Below are 19,075 nucleotides of genomic sequence, written 5' to 3' on the forward strand. Positions count from 1 at the left end.
GGGCCCTGCCACCCTGCCTCTGGCCAAGCGGCAGCAGGTGGGCCTGAGGGGTGGAGGCAGAAGCAGCGGGGGTGGCCCATTGTAGTGGTGGGGGGTGGAGCAGCCAGGGAGGGAGGGAGGGACCCCGGGATCTGTATGGACCCAGGCTGTAAGGGAACCCTGGGGAAGCCCAGAATGGCTTCCCAAAGCTTGATTTTTGTTGGAGACAGCGTGGGAAGTTACTTGGTATTAAAGCAAGAATTATGGAGTGAAAAGCCAAATTCAAGCAAACAGTACATTTACCCACAGGACGGCTTACTTTATGAGCTTCCTTAGAAAGGTTGAGAAGGGCTGAGAAGGCACCAGGTCCAGAGGAGGAGAGGGATTTGCCCTCACCACAGGGCGGTGGCCGAGCTGGGACTGACTCTCAGGACACTTGACGCTACATTCACCGGCTGCCTCCACTAGAGGAGAAATCAGTATATTAGTGACTGGAAGTGTCCTGAGTGCCACTGAGTTGCCCTGTCCAAGCCATACCCTCTCGCTGGGCCTCCTTTTCTCCCAGCAAAGAGAAAAGGGGGTGGCCAGGTTACCTCCGGAGGCCGTTCATCGGTAACGTTTCCTCACCTCTAACTCCACAGTACAACTCTCTGCTGAGCAACATGAGCAGGATCTACTCCACCGCCAAGGTCTGCTTCCCCAACAAGACTGCCACCTGCTGGTCCCTGGACCCAGGTACGGCTCTGTCGCTTCTCTGCTGGGGTTTCCCAGCACTTGCCCATCACCCTGCTGCACCCAGGGGGACAGGGCCTGTGGCAAGAGCTGGTAAACCCAAAGGCATTGATCTCCAATGGGGGCTGGACTGTGCAGATGCCCCCACACCCCTGCTTCTCCTGGCAAACTGATTTCCGGAACCTCCAGCCCCCACCCCACCTCCGGGTGTGCCTTGGCCTCTCTCACCACAAGTCTTCCTGCTGGCTGCCTGCTGTTCCCTTTCATGGGTCTCACTTTCTCCGAGAGCCCTCCACGGGCCTTGGACCCCTCATGGCCTCCCCTTCCACCCTCCTCTCCGCCCACCCCAGCCCCCATTTGCTGGGCAGGCTTGGGATCAGCCACTCTCTCCAGCGAGCCATGAAGGGTCTGGCTGGGCTTTGGCCTCTGGATGTCCTCTTTGTGTCAACTACCGTAGACCATCATTTCCCTGGGGGCAGGGGCCCTGCCTGAGCTTGCTTTGTGCAGCTCCCAGCCCCTCCCACTCAGCCTGCAGGTGGCCCTTGGCTTTGGGGGTACCCTGACGTTGAGGAAGCGGGTGGGGATGGCGAGGACCAGTGTGGGTGTTCTGGTGAGGCTGTCACAGACCTCGACACAGAAAAGTAGCATCCTCACTGACCCTGCTGGCCTGTGTCTCAGAGCTCACCAACATCCTGGCTTCCTCACGAAGCTACGCCAAGCTGCTGTTTGCCTGGGAGGGCTGGCACGACACCGTGGGCATCCCGCTGAAACCCCTGTACCAGGACTTCACCGCCCTCAGCAACGAGGCCTACAAGCAGGATGGTGAGCGTGCCTCTCTCTGTCTGGGAGCGACAGCCCTTCCCAGCTTGCAAGGTCCCAGCTCTCATCTGCTGTCGCCACTGAGCCCCAACCCAAGGCAGCCAGAGCAGCTGGTATGATGATTCCGTGCACCGGGCCAAGGTCCCACGGCTGGTGGAGATGGGACCGCGCCTGTCCCTGTGTGCCTCTGGCAGCGCCACTGTCCTGCCCCCCGTCGCCATTGCCCCTCTTGCTGCTGCTCTGGGTACTGCTCCCAGGCCCTAGCACCACTCTTGGCCTCTGGTGTCCTCCAAGATCGGTTTCTCTGAGGCATGGAGCAGCCCCCTAGGTGGAAATTGTACAGCGGCAACCCCAAGCCACCCTGTCCAGCCAGCTGGCAGGTGCTTGGGCCTCAAACCACGAGAATCGCCAAATTGTAGCTCTGAGGTGGAGGCGCTGAGCCTCGGTCCTGAGCCACGTGCCACCCCCTTCCTCCCCCTCTAGGCTTCTCGGACACAGGGGCCTACTGGCGCTCCTGGTACGAGTCACCCACCTTCGAGGAGGATCTGGACCTCCTCTACCAACAGCTAGAGCCCCTCTACTTGAACCTCCACGCCTATGTCCGCCGCGCGCTGCACCGCCGATACGGGGACAGATATGTCAACCTCAGGGGACCCATCCCTGCTCACCTGCTGGGTAAGGACCTGGCCTTGCCTCCCGTAAGTCCCAGGGAAGCCTGGGTCCAGGGTGGGTTGTCATTGTCATGGCTCACACATGTGGGGCACTTTACTGTTCACTGCCAGCTCAGAGCGGGGAGCCTCTCATCTCTGTAGCATTCCTCCTGTACTGACAGGGACCCCGAAGCTCAGGCTGCACAGATGACTCGGCAGCCAGAGAGCTGGTAAAAGGTAGAGCTGGGTGTCAAACTGAAGGCTTTGGCTCCAGGCCCAGTGCAGGAGGAATCAGTCCTAGGTCTGGGCTGAGGAAGCAAGCCCGTGGCCCTGCCTCAGGGGTAGGAGGCAGGCAGCCCAGCACAGGTGGAAAGGACAGCACAGCTTGGCCTGGGCTCACACATGGCATCTTCCAGCCCCAGGGAGCATGGAGTGCTCAGCAGGGTGGGGATGGGACAGATGGGTGAGGCTCCAGGCCTGAGCCAGGTGTGCTGCCCTTGAGTGCCCCGGACTCCAGGTGCCAGGCAGCCAGCGTGCTGCTCAGCAACGCACCTGGGGAGGCAGGCAAGACTGGAGAAGGGCAAGCTGTCCTGCTCCCCTTGTCCATCCAGGAGACATGTGGGCCCAGAGCTGGGACAACATCTACGACATCGTGGTGCCTTTCCCAGACAAGCCCAACCTCGATGTCACTGAAACTATGGTTCAGAAGGTAAGCTCTGAGGCCAGGCCCAGGGTGCGGGCGGCAAGAGGAAGTCAGAGAGCAGGAAGGGGTCACTTGAGGGAGACAGGGTCAGGTAGGGCCCCCTTTCTACAGAGCAGCAGCCTGGAGTGTCTGTGGGAGCGGCAAGCTAGAGCTGGGTCTGTGTCCTTGGCAAGGTGCAGCCCGTCCCTGCAGGCCCCATGGTGGGGGTGTGGGCAGCAGTCTGCTTTCACTGATCTGCTGCGGTCAGTAAGGGCCCTGCCTCTGGGAAAGAAGGCCACGGAGCAGCGATGCCCTTCACGGGCAGGGGGCTGACTGAGTAGGAGACCCCAGACCTGTCCCGTGAGCCAGGGCGGGCTCCAGCAGCTGGGCTCTGACCTGGACCCCCACCCCCCACAGGGCTGGAACGCTACGCACATGTTCCGGGTGGCGGAGGAGTTCTTCACTTCCCTGGGGCTCCTGCCCATGCCTCCTGAGTTTTGGGCAGAGTCGATGCTGGAGAAGCCGACCGACGGGCGGGAGGTGGTGTGCCATGCCTCAGCCTGGGACTTCTACAACAGGAAGGACTTCAGGTTTAGACAGGGGGGAGGTGGCTCCGGGGTCCAGCCCGCGGCACAGGGAAGCTGGTTCCCAGGCCCACCTCTGCCCTGCCCCAGCACTGGCCGGGGGCTGGATCTATTCCAGGGCTGTCGGCATACGGGGCCCATTCCCTGGCCCTTCCTGCCTTCCCTGGCAGTTTTGACGATAGTCACCTCCATACCCTGGGATGGATGAAGAAGACCTGAGTAGTGTGGGCCAGGGCAGGGTAAAGGATCGCTTGCTTCCAGCTGCTTGTTCGAGCACCGTGACAGTGCCCTCCTTGGTCCTATCCCTCAGGTGCCGCCTCCCCAGTGCTCTGGCCCCTGCCCTGCCCTGTCCTTCACCCTCACCTCCTCTGTGCCCCAGGATCAAGCAGTGCACGCGGGTCACGATGGACCAGCTGTCCACGGTGCACCACGAGATGGGCCACGTGCAGTACTACCTGCAGTACAAGGACCAGCCTGTCTCCCTGCGCAGCGGTGCCAACCCTGGCTTCCACGAGGCCATCGGGGATGTGCTGGCGCTCTCGGTCTCCACTCCTATACATCTGTACAAAATTGGCCTGCTGGACCATGTCACCAATGACACGGGTATGGGTTTGTGGGCAGAGAGGCCCTAGCCCAGCCCCACCCAAGCCCTACTCCGTCCCACAGCAGGTCCCTGTTTGCCCCCACCCAGTCCTGCCCTCCTTGTTTCTGGTCACAGCCCTGGGTCAGGCAGGGTTTGGGATCCACTCAGAGGTTCACAGCCCACCTTCAGCCCCAACTCAACACTCTCCAATGGTCCTCTTCCAAGCAGGGCCCCAGAGCGGCCTTCCGTCCTCTGCGCGCCTGCCTCGCCTCCCCTCCCACCAGCGACCCCAGGTCCATCCTCTCCTAGCTAGACTCCCTGCTCCCTGACCTCTTTCTTCTCCTCTCCCAACAGAAAATGACATCAATTACTTGCTAAAGATGGCATTGGAAAAAATTGCCTTCCTGCCTTTTGGCTACTTGGTGGACCAGTGGCGCTGGGGGGTCTTTAGTGGGCGTACCCCCCCCTCCCGCTACAACTTTGACTGGTGGTATCTTCGGTGAGCAGACGGATAGGAAAGGCCTAACCCCAAGTGGCCCTCCCTGCCCTGCTGGGGCCTCAAGAGCCTCAGGAGCCTCCTGCCTCAGTCTTTGTCCCTTCCTATGTAAGGATGTCTCTGTCCTTTTACCCACCGCCTTCTCTCCTGCCCCAAACTCCCTCCTCCAGGAAGTCTTCCCCAATTCCCTAGGATGGGGAAGGGACATCTGGGTGAGAATGCCTTTCCTACAACAGCTAAATCATCCTGTGTGCAACACCTAGGCCCTGAGACAATTTAATCATCCTCTTCTAGAACCAAGTATCAGGGGATCTGTCCTCCAGTTGTCCGAAATGAAACCCACTTTGATGCTGGAGCTAAGTTTCATGTCCCGAATGTGACGCCATACATCAGGTACTATTGTCCACTGCCCCCCACCATCTGTCACGCCTCCAGTCCCCTCCTCCTGTGATCCTAGGTGTCCCATCCCCAGGGCTTGCCCCCGCATTCCTTCAGACCCTCAGGGGCCTGGAGTTTTCCCCAAGACGGCTCCTGGCCCAGCCTCTACCCTGACAGAAGCTGGATGGTGCCTGGCAAGGGACCCATTCCTGACCCCCCGATGCCCCTAATGCCCACCCTGTGCCTGCAGGTACTTTGTGAGTTTTGTCCTACAGTTCCAGTTTCATCAAGCCCTGTGCAAGGAGGCAGGCCACCAGGGCCCACTGCACCAGTGTGACATCTACAAGTCCACCCAGGCAGGGGCCAAGCTCCGGTGTGTGGCGGGAAGGGGGACAGTTGGGAGGCTGGTGAAGGGGGATCTGGAGGTGACTGGCGGCTCAGGTCGGGGCACCACAGGGCTGGGCTGATGCGAGTGCCTTTCCTTCCTCCTCCCTCCTTCTCATAGCAAATGTTTATTGGATGGGCCTTCTAGTTGGCATGGGTCAAGGCAAATGTCCCCTGCCACCCTCAGAGATCCTAGGCCCTGGAGTCTTACTGTGGCTGTTCTTACAGTCCAGTGGGGGGCAGAAGTGGCTGGAGGTGGGGCACGTGGACTGGGGGGCCAGTAGCGGACCCCACACTGAGTCGCCTGTGTCCATGGTCCCTGCTCTGCCTGCCAGGGAAGTGCTGCGGGCAGGCTCCTCCAGGCCCTGGCAGGAGGTGCTGAAGGATATGATCGGCTCAGATGCCCTGGACGCTCAACCATTGCTCGAATACTTCCAGCCGGTCACCCAGTGGCTGCAGAAGCAGAACCAAGAGAACGGCGAGGTCCTGGGTTGGCCAGAATATCAGTGGCGCCCACCATTGCCCACCAACTACCCGGAGGGCATTGGTAAAGCCCCGAGGAAGGGTGGGGTGGCGCTTAGGGGAGTCTTCGACTCAGCTCGGGGTCCCAGGTTACCAGCCAACTCCTCCCAGCTGATCCCTGGCACCCTGCCTCGAGGGCCAGGCAGCCTCCTGAGCTCATCAGCAGGGCCCAGGAGTAGGGTTGGGCACATCCTTCCCCAGCATCCAAGAGAGGGTGTGGCCAGATCTGCGGGCCCCTGGGGGCAGGGTGGCTGGGCACAATGCTCTGTGAGGTCACACTGTAGGTCCCACTCTTATTGGCCAGGGGGCAGTGGCTGCAGGGCTCTGTTTTCCTGCGGCCATGGGCCAAGGTTGGGCTTCTCCAGGACTGCCCAGCCTCCTCTTCCTGCTGCTCTGCTGTGGGCACCCCCTCCTGGTCCCCAGCCAGACAGCAACTCGCCAGGTGACAGTGAACCATGGGACAACCAGCCAGGCAACAACGAGCAGCCAGACAACAACCCACCAGACAACAACTCACCAGACCACCCAGAGCCCAAGTGGGACCAGATGGCAGATGGGCAGGGATCATGAGGGGGATGGGAGAGGCAGGGGCGGTGGGCAGGGGCTTCTGGTGAAACCACAGCCTGGAGAGTGGAAGGGGAGGCTTGTCTGTTTCCTTCCACTCTGTCCCACAGACCTAGTGACCGATGAGGCTGAGGCCAACAAGTTCGTGGAGGAATATGACCGGACGGCCCAGGTGGTGTGGAACGAATACGACGAAGCCAACTGGAACTACAACACCAACATCACCACGGAGGGCAGCAAGCTGCTGGTAGGAGCCGCCCCCGCGCCGCCCACAGACACGCAGAGACGCGCGGGCTGGCACCTGCTGCCACCGCCTTCCTGAAAACCCAAGTGGAATGTGTAAAACAATACTCGATTTCAGACTTATGTGGGCTTATACTCAACACCTGAACAATGTCCCTTTCATTATCAATCCATGTCATATTAGTAACAGAATCATTTGTACATAACTAAGTGACACTTAAGCCATTTTTTAGAAGATCAAAAGCCCCGTTGCCTCACCTGTTTAGCGGCCTTGCAAAATTGGGGATCTCAACCCCATTTTACAGATGGGTCTCTAAGGCTCAGGGAGGTCACAGAGCTGATCCCAAGCTGCCTCCATCCTAATGGCCTTTACGACATGGTGGTTTGCCCATTTCCACCCTGCCGGGATGTGTTTTGCTCAGCTGTAGGCGTCTGTTGAGGGACATCTGCTGTACGGGACATTATAGACAGTACAGGGTGAAGAGGGTCTTTACAGGCAAAGGTGGCAACCTGATCAAACTGCCCGCCTTGCCACCCCCCAAGTCCTCTCAGCTCCCCTCCTGCCCAGAGGCCACTCCAAAGCTCCTGGACCCTGTCTCCCTGTGCCCCTAGCTGCAGAAGAACTTGCAGATGGCAAACCATAGCCTGAAGTATGGCACCTGGGCCAAGCAGTTTGATGTGAGCAACTTCCAGAACACCACCACCAAGCGGATCATTAAGAAGGCTCAGGATCTAGAGCGGGCGGCGCTGCCTTCCCAGGAGCTAGAGGAGGTGTGTGGCATCGGGGGGAGCAGGGAGGCTCCTGGGGGAGTGAGCCCAGCGCAGAGTCTGGCCTTCCTGCTTGCTTTTCCTTGATTTATCAAGTCACGACATCTGCCGTGGTGATTTGTGCCTACAGAGTTACTGAGAAGGTGGCACCTTTGGGGAACGTGCTCCCCGGCTCACCCCGACACTCCATGGTGCCGGGCAGTGCAGGCAGCAGAGAGACCGAGAGCACAGAATTAGCACTCACTGCCTCTCTGCTCCCCCCTGCAGTACAACGAGATCCTGCTGAATATGGAGACCACCTACAGCGTGGCGTCTGTGTGCCACACGAATGGCACTTGCCTGCATCTGGACCCTGGTAAGCACGCGCCTGCGGGATAAGCAAGAGGCAGGGACTGGGGCTGACATGGTGTCACAGGTACTGCCGCCGGGTGAAGGGGGTGCGGTTCCCCTGACTCGTGGGCTCGGCATGCCCAGGAAGCTCACTTCCCTGTTCTCTACCAGTGGGGCATCTCTGTCCCCGCAGGGACCCAGCATTGACTTTACCCTGTGCCCTGGTTCCACACCCCTCCCTGGGAGCTGCCGTCAGAGTAACCGTCTCTCAAATGTGTGTGTCAAGGGCTTGGACTCCCAAACAGGGAGAGCCACATGACTCTAGCCCCTCCATCCTCCTTTCCAGTCCTTCCCAGCTCTTCCCACCTTCTCTGGCTTTCTTGGGCCCATTCCCCCAGCACATGACTGATAAGGAAACTGAGGCCGACAGGATGAGTCACACAGAGTTGCACAGCCCTGAGTAGCACCAGACTAGAACCTGGGCCTCCTGCTGGACAGGAGCAGACCGGCTCTCAGTCGGCCCCGCTTCTCTCTGCCCACTGGCTGCTCCTTCCTACTCTCTTCGCTGGGCAGGAGCTCCCCCTCCACGTGCAAGGACTTGGGGTCAGAGGCCCTCCCAGCCCGCCCTTTCCAGGGTTGGGGAGCTGGAGGAATAAACATTCTTCCCTGAGGAATCTCTACCTAGAAATGGGCTCTTCCTGGCCCTAGCCTAGCTCCCATGTTAGAACAATGACAAATAGAGGGGGGAAATGGAAAATAAACAGCAGAGAGAAACAGTTTTCCCAGGACAGGACTTGGACTATAGGTTGTGGATGTGGGTATGCACGCAAAGGCGGGAAGTGGGGGGGCATGTGTGTGCCTGTGTGTGTGTGTGCCTCTTGGTGTGTGTCTCTGCGTGTGTGTGCCCCTTGCTGTTCCCTTGTGTGTGTGCCTGAGTGTGTGCCCCTGTGTGTGCCCCTGTGTGTGCGTGTCCACGTGTGTGTGCCGCTGGCTGTCCCCCCGTGTGTATGCCTGAGTGTGTGCATGTGAGTGTGTGTGTGCCTCTGTGTGTGCACACACCTACCCATGTGTGTGCAACTCTGTGTGTGTGTCTGTGTATGTGTGTGTGTGGAAGAGCATTAAAGGGATTGTAGTGTTCAACCCCACCCCTCACCCCCAGCAGCCCCTTAATCCAGGGCTGGGCCATCAGATCATTGACCCAGAGCGAAAATAAGAAGCCCACAAAGACCAAAGACTCATCACCAGAGAGCAGATGTAAAATTCTCAAAATACATCTTTTTTCCAAACAAAATTAGTAGACTCTGCTTTCTCTGTGAAGAGTGGATATCTCGCAGCATCTTCCAAAATAGGGAGCAAGAGCCCATGTCCAGCAGTGGGGGCTGGACGAACCCCAAGTGCCTCCACCTCGGTCCACCTCTGGCAGGGCCAGGCTGTGAAGGGAAACCTGCCGTCACCTGTGCAGCGCCCCCAGCCCAATGTTCCCGATCCCAGCTCAGGAATCAGCTCCCTGTCAGAGTCGAGGAGGCCACCCACTCAGTGGCTCCAGCAGGACTCACACCCAGGATGTCTGGCTCCCTGATGCTACTCAGATGGTTCTTTGCACTTCATGGTCTTCACAGCTCTTCCTTCATTCAACCCAGTTCGGTAGCATGAGGCACACTCACTGCTCAGGGTTCTCGTGCTCCTTAGTGACATCCCCCTGGGAGGGCCAGTGTTACCCCCACTTTGTAGACAGGGAAAGAGTGGTCCCATGACAGGCTGAGAGAATATGGGGTCAGCGGGACGGCTGGAACCCACGTCTTTTGGCCCCCAAGTCATTTCTCCCAGGGAGGCAGAATGAGTGGGGACGGGCTCCGGAGTCTGGCACCTTTGGTTTGTGCCTCAGCCTGGCTGCTTCCTGGCTGGGGGGCCCAGGCACGTCGCCAGACTGCTCGTGTGGACAGAAGGACAAGCACCTGAGGTCATGTATATCCACCGCGTACGCTGCCAGGGGCCACTGGCTCCGTTCTCTCTCTCATGTCACCGGGGCCCACTGCGTGTACAGCCACGGTCTCGCATGTCACCGGTGTTATTCCAGCTCTGGAATTCCAGGACTGAGCTCCCGTAGAGCTGGGAGGTGAGCCAGGGCTGGGGCTCAAGCCACCCGCCCCCTCCCCCCAGATCTGACAAGTCTGATGGCCACGTCCCGGAACTATGAAGAGCTGTTATGGGCGTGGAAGGGCTGGCGAGACCAGGTGGGACAAGCCATCCTCCCTTTCTTCCCGAAATATGTGGAACTCACTAACAAGGCTGCCCAGCTCAATGGTGAGTCGCTCCTGCCAGCACCCCTGGCTCTCTGGTCCCTGGCCCTCCTTGAGTTTCTCAAAGAGGTCCTCTGCGACCCTAAGCATTGGAAAGACATAGNCCTCACCTGTTTAGCGGCCTTGCAAAATTGGGGATCTCAACCCCATTTTACAGATGGGTCTCTAAGGCTCAGGGAGGTCACAGAGCTGATCCCAAGCTGCCTCCATCCTAATGGCCTTTACGACATGGTGGTTTGCCCATTTCCACCCTGCCGGGATGTGTTTTGCTCAGCTGTAGGCGTCTGTTGAGGGACATCTGCTGTACGGGACATTATAGACAGTACAGGGTGAAGAGGGTCTTTACAGGCAAAGGTGGCAACCTGATCAAACTGCCCGCCTTGCCACCCCCCAAGTCCTCTCAGCTCCCCTCCTGCCCAGAGGCCACTCCAAAGCTCCTGGACCCTGTCTCCCTGTGCCCCTAGCTGCAGAAGAACTTGCAGATGGCAAACCATAGCCTGAAGTATGGCACCTGGGCCAAGCAGTTTGATGTGAGCAACTTCCAGAACACCACCACCAAGCGGATCATTAAGAAGGCTCAGGATCTAGAGCGGGCGGCGCTGCCTTCCCAGGAGCTAGAGGAGGTGTGTGGCATCGGGGGGAGCAGGGAGGCTCCTGGGGGAGTGAGCCCAGCGCAGAGTCTGGCCTTCCTGCTTGCTTTTCCTTGATTTATCAAGTCACGACATCTGCCGTGGTGATTTGTGCCTACAGAGTTACTGAGAAGGTGGCACCTTTGGGGAACGTGCTCCCCGGCTCACCCCGACACTCCATGGTGCCGGGCAGTGCAGGCAGCAGAGAGACCGAGAGCACAGAATTAGCACTCACTGCCTCTCTGCTCCCCCCTGCAGTACAACGAGATCCTGCTGAATATGGAGACCACCTACAGCGTGGCGTCTGTGTGCCACACGAATGGCACTTGCCTGCATCTGGACCCTGGTAAGCATGCGCCTGCGGGATAAGCAAGAGGCAGGGACTGGGGCTGACATGGTGTCACAGGTACTGCCGCCGGGTGAAGGGGGTGCGGCTCCCCTGACTCGTGGGCTCGGCATGCCCAGGAAGCTCACTTCCCTGTTCTCTACCAGTAGGGCATCTCTGTCCCCGCAGGGACCCAGCATTGACTTTACCCTGTGAGCTGCCGTCAGAGTAACCGTCTCTCAAATGTGTGTGTCAAGGGCTTAGACTCCCAAACAGGGAGAGCCACATGACTCTAGCCCCTCCATCCTCCTTTCCAGTCCTTCCCAGCTCTTCCCACCTTCTCTGGCTTTCTTGGGCCCATTCCCCCAGCACATGACTGATAAGGAAACTGAGGCCGACAGGATGAGTCACACAGAGTTGCACAGCCCTGAGTAGCACCAGACTAGAACCTGGGCCTCCTGCTGGACAGGAGCAGACCGGCTCTCAGTCGGCCCCGCTTCTCTCTGCCCACTGGCTGCTCCTTCCTATCGTATAACTTCGTATAATGTAGGGAAGTGGGGGGGCATGTGTGTGCCTGTGTGTGTGTGTGCCTCTTGGTGTGTGTCTCTGCGTGTGTGTGCCCCTTGCTGTCCCCTTGTGTGTGTGCCTGAGTGTGTGCCCCTGTGTGTGCCCCTGTGTGTGCGTGTCCACGTGTGTGTGCCGCTGGCTGTCCCCCCGTATGTATGCCTGAGTGTGTGCATGTGAGTGTGTGTGTGCCTCTGTGTGTGCACACACCTACCCATGTGTGTGCAACTCTGTGTGTGTGTCTGTGTATGTGTGTGTGTGGAAGAGCATTAAAGGGATTGTAGTGTTCAACCCCACCCCTCACCCCCAGCAGCCCCTTAATCCAGGGCTGGGCCATCAGATCATTGACCCAGAGCGAAAATAAGAAGCCCACAAAGACCAAAGACTCATCACCAGAGAGCAGATGTAAAATTCTCAAAATACATCTTTTTTCCAAACAAAATTAGTAGACTCTGCTTTCTCTGTGAAGAGTGGATATCTCGCAGCATCTTCCAAAATAGGGAGCAAGAGCCCATGTCCAGCAGTGGGGGCTGGACGAACCCCAAGTGCCTCCACCTCGGTCCACCTCTGGCAGGGCCAGGCTGTGAAGGGAAACCTGCCGTCACCTGTGCAGCGCCCCCAGCCCAATGTTCCCGATCCCAGCTCAGGAATCAGCTCCCTGTCAGAGTCGAGGAGGCCACCCACTCAGTGGCTCCAGCAGGACTCACACCCAGGATGTCTGGCTCCCTGATGCTACTCAGATGGTTCTTTGCACTTCATGGTCTTCACAGCTCTTCCTTCATTCAACCCAGTTCGGTAGCATGAGGCACACTCACTGCTCAGGGTTCTCGTGCTCCTTAGTGACATCCCCCTGGGAGGGCCAGTGTTACCCCCACTTTGTAGACAGGGAAAGAGTGGTCCCATGACAGGCTGAGAGAATATGGGGTCAGCGGGACGGCTGGAACCCACGTCTTTTGGCCCCCAAGTCATTTCTCCCAGGGAGGCAGAATGAGTGGGGACGGGCTCCGGAGTCTGGCACCTTTGGTTTGTGCCTCAGCCTGGCTGCTTCCTGGCTGGGGGGCCCAGGCACGTCGCCAGACTGCTCGTGTGGACAGAAGGACAAGCACCTGAGGTCATGTATATCCACCGCGTACGCTGCCAGGGGCCACTGGCTCCGTTCTCTCTCTCATGTCACCGGGGCCCACTGCGTGTACAGCCACGGTCTCGCATGTCACCGGTGTTATTCCAGCTCTGGAATTCCAGGACTGAGCTCCCGTAGAGCTGGGAGGTGAGCCAGGGCTGGGGCTCAAGCCACTACGTCGCCAGACTGCTCGTGTGGACAGAAGGACAAGCACCTGAGGTCATGTATATCCACCGCATACGCTGCCGGGGGCCACTGGCTCCGTTCTCTCTCTCATGTCACCGGGGCACAATGCGTGTACAGCCACGGTCTCGCATGTCACCGGTGTTATTCCAGCTCTGGAATTCCAGGACTGAGCTCCTGTAGAGCTGGGAGGTGAGCCAGGGCTGGGGCTCAAGCCACCCGCCCCCTCCCCCCAGATCTGACAAGTCTGATGGCCACGTCCCGGAACTATGAAGAGCTGTTATGGGCGTGGAAGGGCTGGCGAGACCAGGTGGGACAAGCCATCCTCCCTTTCTTCCCGAAATATGTGGAACTCACTAACAAGGCTGCCCAGCTCAATGGTGAGTCGCTCCTGCCAGCACCCCTGGCTCTCTGGTCCCTGGCCCTCCTTGAGTTTCTCAAAGAGGTCCTCTGCGACCCTAAGCATTGGAAAGACATAGGTCCCTGGAGGAGGCAGAGAGGTGTGGGGGAGGGTCAGGTGCTGGGAGACCGTGGCTGTGTCCCCTCTCAGGCTACCTAGATGCAGGGGATGCGTGGAGGTCCCTGTACGAGACGCCGTCCCTGGAGCAGGACCTGGAGCAGCTCTTCCAGGAGCTGCAGCCGCTCTACCTGAACCTGCACGCCTACGTGCGCCGGGCCCTGCACCACCACTACGGGCCCCAGCTCATCAACCTGGAGGGCCCCATTCCTGCTCATCTGCTGGGTGAGGGCATGTGCCAGCCTTGAGGAGGGGAGAAACGGACAGGAGCAGGTGTGAGGGTTGGGACAGGGTGGGCCAGAGGGCAGAGAGCAGGTCGGGAGAGTGAAAAGACTCGAGTCCTGGAGGGAATGTTGCCAAGGCTGGAGGGAGCAGGGAAGGTGGGGGAGCTCCCCGCTTGCCCTTGAGGCCACACGTGCTATAGATCCACCATGGGCAAGCTACCACGACGGGGGGCGATGTTCATAATCGTGTCATCATCATAATTTGAGGCAGTGTGATCCAGGAGGGTGAGGGAGGGGCTGTGCCTGGGAGCTGGGGAGGTGTCGCCAAGAGGTGACATGTGAATGGAGCCTTGAAAGGGGAGAGATTTTGACAAGTGGAACATGAGGGGCAGAGAGGACAGACACAGCGTTCAGACCAAGGGAACTAGAACAAAGAAGAACCTTGCGAATGTAGATCCACTTCAACTTTGGATCCTCATTTTTTAAGAGTTGCAAACTCAAATGCCCTGAATGCATGAAGTAGGCAGTGAAGGCAAAAAGTGTAGGCAAAGTAGAAGCTCCCAGTTTTCTGCACCTGTTGTGCCATCGGGAACACTTTCCTGGGGGCTGTGTTATTATGAGCAGAGAGACCAGACAGGGCTACCATCTAGAAACCATAAGGGAGACCCCAAAAGATGGTGCAACTGTGGGTCTAGCCTCTGCTCGGCCTGGAGAGTCATGACAGCCCAAGAGACCAGCCGTCCTTGATCTTTCTCTGGTGAGACCAAAGAACCTCTGGTGATGTCAGCGGACATCAGCTCAGTGACTGGGATACGCAGGCCCCAGGAGGGGAAGCAGTGTGGTCAGGGTGGGCTGGACTGGGGCAGAGCCAGGGCATAGAACTCAGCCGCCTGGTGACCTGTGAAGGAGTGACCCGGCACTGGCTCATTCACTCCCTCTCTTCAATGTCAGCTCAAGCTTGAGCTCCTGCTATGAAAGCATCTTGACTCCAAATCTATTTCTGACTTTTCCATCCATGCTTAATATCTTCCTTTTCTCCAGTCCCAGAGAATTTGGGCTCCTTTCTTACCCTAAACTCACAGGCATTTGCCTCTCCTGAAGGGGACAGTTGGTTCTTGCCTGAATTACTGACAGGTGACCTACATAAACCAACCTCAGGTTACGCAGAGGGGACACAGCAGAGTGGCTGGTCAAGAATGTGGCCTGACAGACTTTACATCCCGGCCCTATTGCTTAGGAGCCCCAGTCCCCTGGGCATGTTACTTAACTCTTCAGCCTCAGTTTCCCCTGCTGTGCAAGGGGAATCGTAACAGTGCCCAGTGCAGGCAGGGTTACAAGCTAATCCATGCAGTGTGCATGGCACAGTGCTCAGCAAGCGGTGGCCGTGCTGCATAATGTTCCAGGGACCTGCAGCTTCCTCATTTGTATACAGTTGCTGGTCACATTGGTCTTCGCTGCTCACGGACAGTGAAGACCACCTTGATTCCCTGATGACCAGTAAGGTCCTCACCTGTAACAGTGCGGTAATGACCTTGTGGGCTGGAAGTGCAGACTGAAAACGACATATGTCAGATGCCCAGCACAGTTTGCAAACAGTAGTTGTTACTCAAGAGACACCACTATGATTAGCAGGACTGGGATCTGGTTGTTTCTTCCTGCAGGAGGGCTGAACCTAAGAAGTGACATCCTTCTCTCCTCTCTTTGCCACCTCTCCCCCACCTGCCTCCAGGGAACATGTGGGCGCAGACCTGGTCCAACATCTACGACTTGGTGGTGCCCTTCCCCTCCGCCCCCACAGTGGACGCCACGGAGGCTATGATAAAGCAGGTCCGTGCCTGGTGCTCCTCCTCCATGGGTGGGCAGCCCCAGGGCACAGGGGAGGGAGGCCCCTGCCAAGAGAAGAGAAGGCCCCTTCCCAGCACCCCACTCTGCGGCACACAGTCTGTCCCCAGAGCCCCCAGTTTGGGAAGAACTCCCTCTGCTTACAGGGCTGGACACCCAGAAGGATGTTTGAGGAAGCCGACAATTTCTTTACCTCCCTGGGGCTGCTGCCTGTGACCCCCGATTTCTGGAACAAGTCAATGCTGGAGAAGCCAACCGATGGGCGGGAGGTGGTGTGCCACGCCTCGGCCTGGGACTTTCACAATGGCAAGGACTTCAGGTCTGTCCAGCTGGAGCCGGGGCCTTATCCTGAGCCAGTGAGCAAGGAGTTGAGCCAAGTCATGGCCCCACTGCCACTCCCCCAGCCAGAGCGAGCAGAGAGGCTGGGGTCGGGGCCAGAGTGTGGCACCAAGGGTGAAGAGAGTGAGCCAGGCTCCAGCTCGGCCCATGGCTCCTGGCAGGGAAAACTCATCCTCAAGCATGGACTGGCCCCATCAGCCTGGTCACTTGCTAAGTGCTCAAGGTCCCGGTTCTGGGTTTGAGCCCTGGGTGAGCTGGCCAGCCTCCTTCACTCTGGGATGGCCCCTGCGTATATCTGGTCCTCTCCCTGGGTGTCTGTGACACAGGGAGGTACGTGAGGACAGGGGGCTTTGCACAGATCCACTCTCACTACTGACAGAAGTTCAGAAGCTGTCTTCATCAGACCATGGTGTTTTAGTTACCTATTGCTGCATAACGAACCACCCCAGAAATTAGTGCTGTAAAGCAACCAGTTGATTTTATTCATGATTTTATGGGTCATGAATTCAGGCAATGCCCATGGAAGTGGCTTGTCCCTACTGTGCCGTGATGGATTCCTCAGCTGGCATAGTTCTAATGGCAGGGGTGGCTTGGCGGAGGCCACCATCCAGAGTCTTGGTTCTGGCTCTTGGTTGCGTTCCTCAGTTTTTCTGCACGTGGCACGCTAGGGCGGAATGTTTGAGTTGGCTTCTCCACTCACACACTGGGTGTCTGCATTGGGATGGCTGCTACAGCTGGGGTTGGTCACTCGTCTCCCTCACAGTGTGGCAGTCTCAGGCAGCAGATTTCTTACCTGGCAGCTGGCATCCCCCAGAAGCAACTAGGTCTCCTAAAGACTAAGTCCTAAACTGGCACAGAGTCATATCTGCCATATTTATTAGCTAAAGAAAGTCACAAGGACTACCCAGATTCAAGAGAGGGGTTAGAAGAACTGACCTCTTGGGAGAAGTGGCAAAGGTGATCTGCCACATCTGATGAAATGACTCTTACGAGAAAAGCAGACAGAGAGCCCAGAGCCAAGCCAGACAGGGTTCACTGGACCATCTGGCCTTGGGCCCTTCAAAGTCTTGAGAACTGCAGCTGAAGGACTGAGAGTTGACAGGATCCAGGGGGATGAGGGCTCTTGTGGGGATCCTCCCTTGACCCCAGCCTCACTGTACCCAGGATGCTGGGCAGCTCTTTCCCCCTCCCTTGGTGAGAATGACAGAAAAATGGGATGACCCTGAACTGAAAGGCTTCTGGTTAGATCTGAAGGAGAAGTTTCTGCAGTTGGAATTGGCATGCAAAAGAGAACAAGGAAGGACCAACAAGCAGAGGTGGAGCCTTCTGGCTTGGACAGCTGTGCAGCTGTCATTCAGTCCTGGCTGTGAGACTTCTCTGAGTGAGCCTGCTGCTGGTGTTGGGCTGCACGAGCTGCAGAATAGTACAGACACTTGTTTCCTCCAGAAAGCCCCAGTCTTGGGGAGCAGAAACATGTGCACATGGGAAACCACAGGACGCACATTTTAGAAAGTACATAACTGAGTGTCCCGATGTCTCTAGAGCAAGTACTCTGCACTGTCAGAAAGCAACGGGTAGTGCAGGCTGGAGTTATTCAGGAAAGTTGGAGGCAGAGGAATGGCTGGAATGACCTTGTTTCAGGGGCTTCCGGCCCCCAGATTCTCTCTCAGGCTCACTCGATATCACCTTTCTTGCATGCTGTGCTCCCTGCAAACAGAGGTGGTGGGGGCCTGCTCTGCGTGCAGCAAGGACCCCCAGTCCCTTTGCCCCCGGGGCTTCTCACTGTGGTCTTCTGTTCCCAGGATCAAGCAGTGCACCACTGTGAACATGGAAGACCTGGTCGTGGTCCACCACGAAATGGGCCACATCCAGTATTTCATGCAGTACAAGGACTTGCCTGTGGCCTTACGGGAAGGCGCTAACCCTGGCTTTCACGAGGCCATCGGGGACGTGATGGCCCTCTCAGTGTCTACCCCCAAGCATCTACACAGCATCAACCTGCTGAGTAGCGGGGGTGGTGGTTATGGTGAGAGAAGAACAGGAGACCCTGGTGGGCTGAGGGCCAGCAAGGGGCAGTGAGATTGGGAGGTGGGGAAGGGGCACTTAGCGGCCCAGGGGCAGAGGTTTGGGACAGCACAGTAGGGAGGAAGGAGACAGCAGCAGGGTTAGCCTGGAAAGATGGAGGACACAAATAATGCCCTGAAGCCGGTCACAGCACCCCCTGCCCCCTCCACCATCACGTCTGCTAGGACCTGGCAGGTGGCAAGCGTAGGTCTGACAGCCAAGCTCCTTCCCTTGGCAGAGCATGACATCAACTTCCTGATGAAGATGGCACTCGACAAGATCGCCTTTATCCCCTTCAGCTACCTTGTCGACCAGTGGCGCTGGAGGGTGTTTGATGGCAGCATCACCAAGAAGAACTACAACCAGGAATGGTGGAGCCTCAGGTTCTGGAAACTCCTATGGGGGTGTTGGTTGGGGGATCTCTGTGGGGGGGGTGTGTGTGGCTGTGTGGCTGTGGATGGGCCAGTGTGTTCTGTTTGTGTAAGATGTGTGCAGGGCCGGCCCGGCGGCGCACTGGATAGTGCCCCGCTTGGGAAGCGCGGCGGCGCTCCCGCCCGAGGGTTCGGATCCCACATACAGACCGGTTCCCGCTCACTGGCTGAGCGAGGCGCGGGCGCAACGCCAAGGGTTGCAATCCCGTTGCCGGTCCCGGTCCGGTACGGGGGCGACACTGGGGGTTGCGGTCCGTTGCCGGACATGGAAAAAGAAAAAAAAAAAAAAAAAGATGTGTGTGTGCGCAGGTGCCTGTGCCCATGTCTGTGTGTGTTAGTCCGTTTCCGTTGCTTATGTCATAAATACCTGAAACTGGGTAATTTATAAAGAATCAATATTTATCACATACAGTTTTGGAGGCTGGGAAGTCCAAAGTCCAGGGAGCACATCTGGTGAGGGTCTTCTTTGGTGGTGTCTTTACAGCAATACAGGGGTCTCACATGACAGAAAGTGGCAGAGCAGAGAGACAGAGAGCGTCTCGGGCTCTCCTTTTAAAGCCCTCGGAACCATGCCAATGACCACCATTAAACCATGAACTTGGGCCGGCCCAGTGACGCTGCTTGGGAGCGCGGCGGTGCTCCCACTGAGGGTTCGGATCCCATGTGGAGACCAGTTCCCGCTCACTGGCTGAGCGCGGTGCGGGCGCAACACCGAGGGTTGCGATCCCGTTACCGGTCAGTAAAAAAGACAAAAAGGAGGGCTGGCCTGGTGGCGCACTGCTACAGTGCGCCGCTTGAGAGCGCGGCAGCGCTCCCGCCGAGG

The 19,075-nt window shown here is 58.0% G+C and overlaps 1 protein-coding gene across 1 annotated transcript in view; it reads left to right on the top strand.

Moving 5' to 3' along the window:
* Positions 1-4: 4 nt before the first annotated feature.
* ACE (angiotensin I converting enzyme) overlaps positions 5-19,075 on the top strand; it is a gene marked incomplete at its 5' end in the record, with an annotated part of 24,070 nt that continues 4,999 nt past the window's right edge. Inside the window, 20 exons of the mRNA XM_008571155.1 lie at positions 5-37; positions 621-714; positions 1,390-1,533; positions 2,014-2,205; positions 2,792-2,889; positions 3,280-3,452; positions 3,826-4,049; positions 4,384-4,528; positions 4,820-4,918; positions 5,154-5,276; positions 5,623-5,834; positions 6,484-6,620; positions 7,229-7,387; positions 7,652-7,739; positions 9,875-10,018; positions 13,386-13,577; positions 15,306-15,403; positions 15,565-15,737; positions 17,560-17,783; positions 18,060-18,204. Coding sequence (XP_008569377.1) covers positions 5-37; positions 621-714; positions 1,390-1,533; positions 2,014-2,205; positions 2,792-2,889; positions 3,280-3,452; positions 3,826-4,049; positions 4,384-4,528; positions 4,820-4,918; positions 5,154-5,276; positions 5,623-5,834; positions 6,484-6,620; positions 7,229-7,387; positions 7,652-7,739; positions 9,875-10,018; positions 13,386-13,577; positions 15,306-15,403; positions 15,565-15,737; positions 17,560-17,783; positions 18,060-18,204 — 2,897 coding nt within the window. The remainder of the gene's footprint in view (positions 38-620; positions 715-1,389; positions 1,534-2,013; positions 2,206-2,791; positions 2,890-3,279; positions 3,453-3,825; positions 4,050-4,383; positions 4,529-4,819; positions 4,919-5,153; positions 5,277-5,622; positions 5,835-6,483; positions 6,621-7,228; positions 7,388-7,651; positions 7,740-9,874; positions 10,019-13,385; positions 13,578-15,305; positions 15,404-15,564; positions 15,738-17,559; positions 17,784-18,059; positions 18,205-19,075) is intronic.

The sequence above is a fragment of the Galeopterus variegatus genome, unplaced genomic scaffold (genome assembly GCF_000696425.1).
Source record: "Galeopterus variegatus unplaced genomic scaffold, G_variegatus-3.0.2 Scaffold663, whole genome shotgun sequence".
Lineage (NCBI taxonomy): Eukaryota > Metazoa > Chordata > Mammalia > Dermoptera > Cynocephalidae > Galeopterus > Galeopterus variegatus.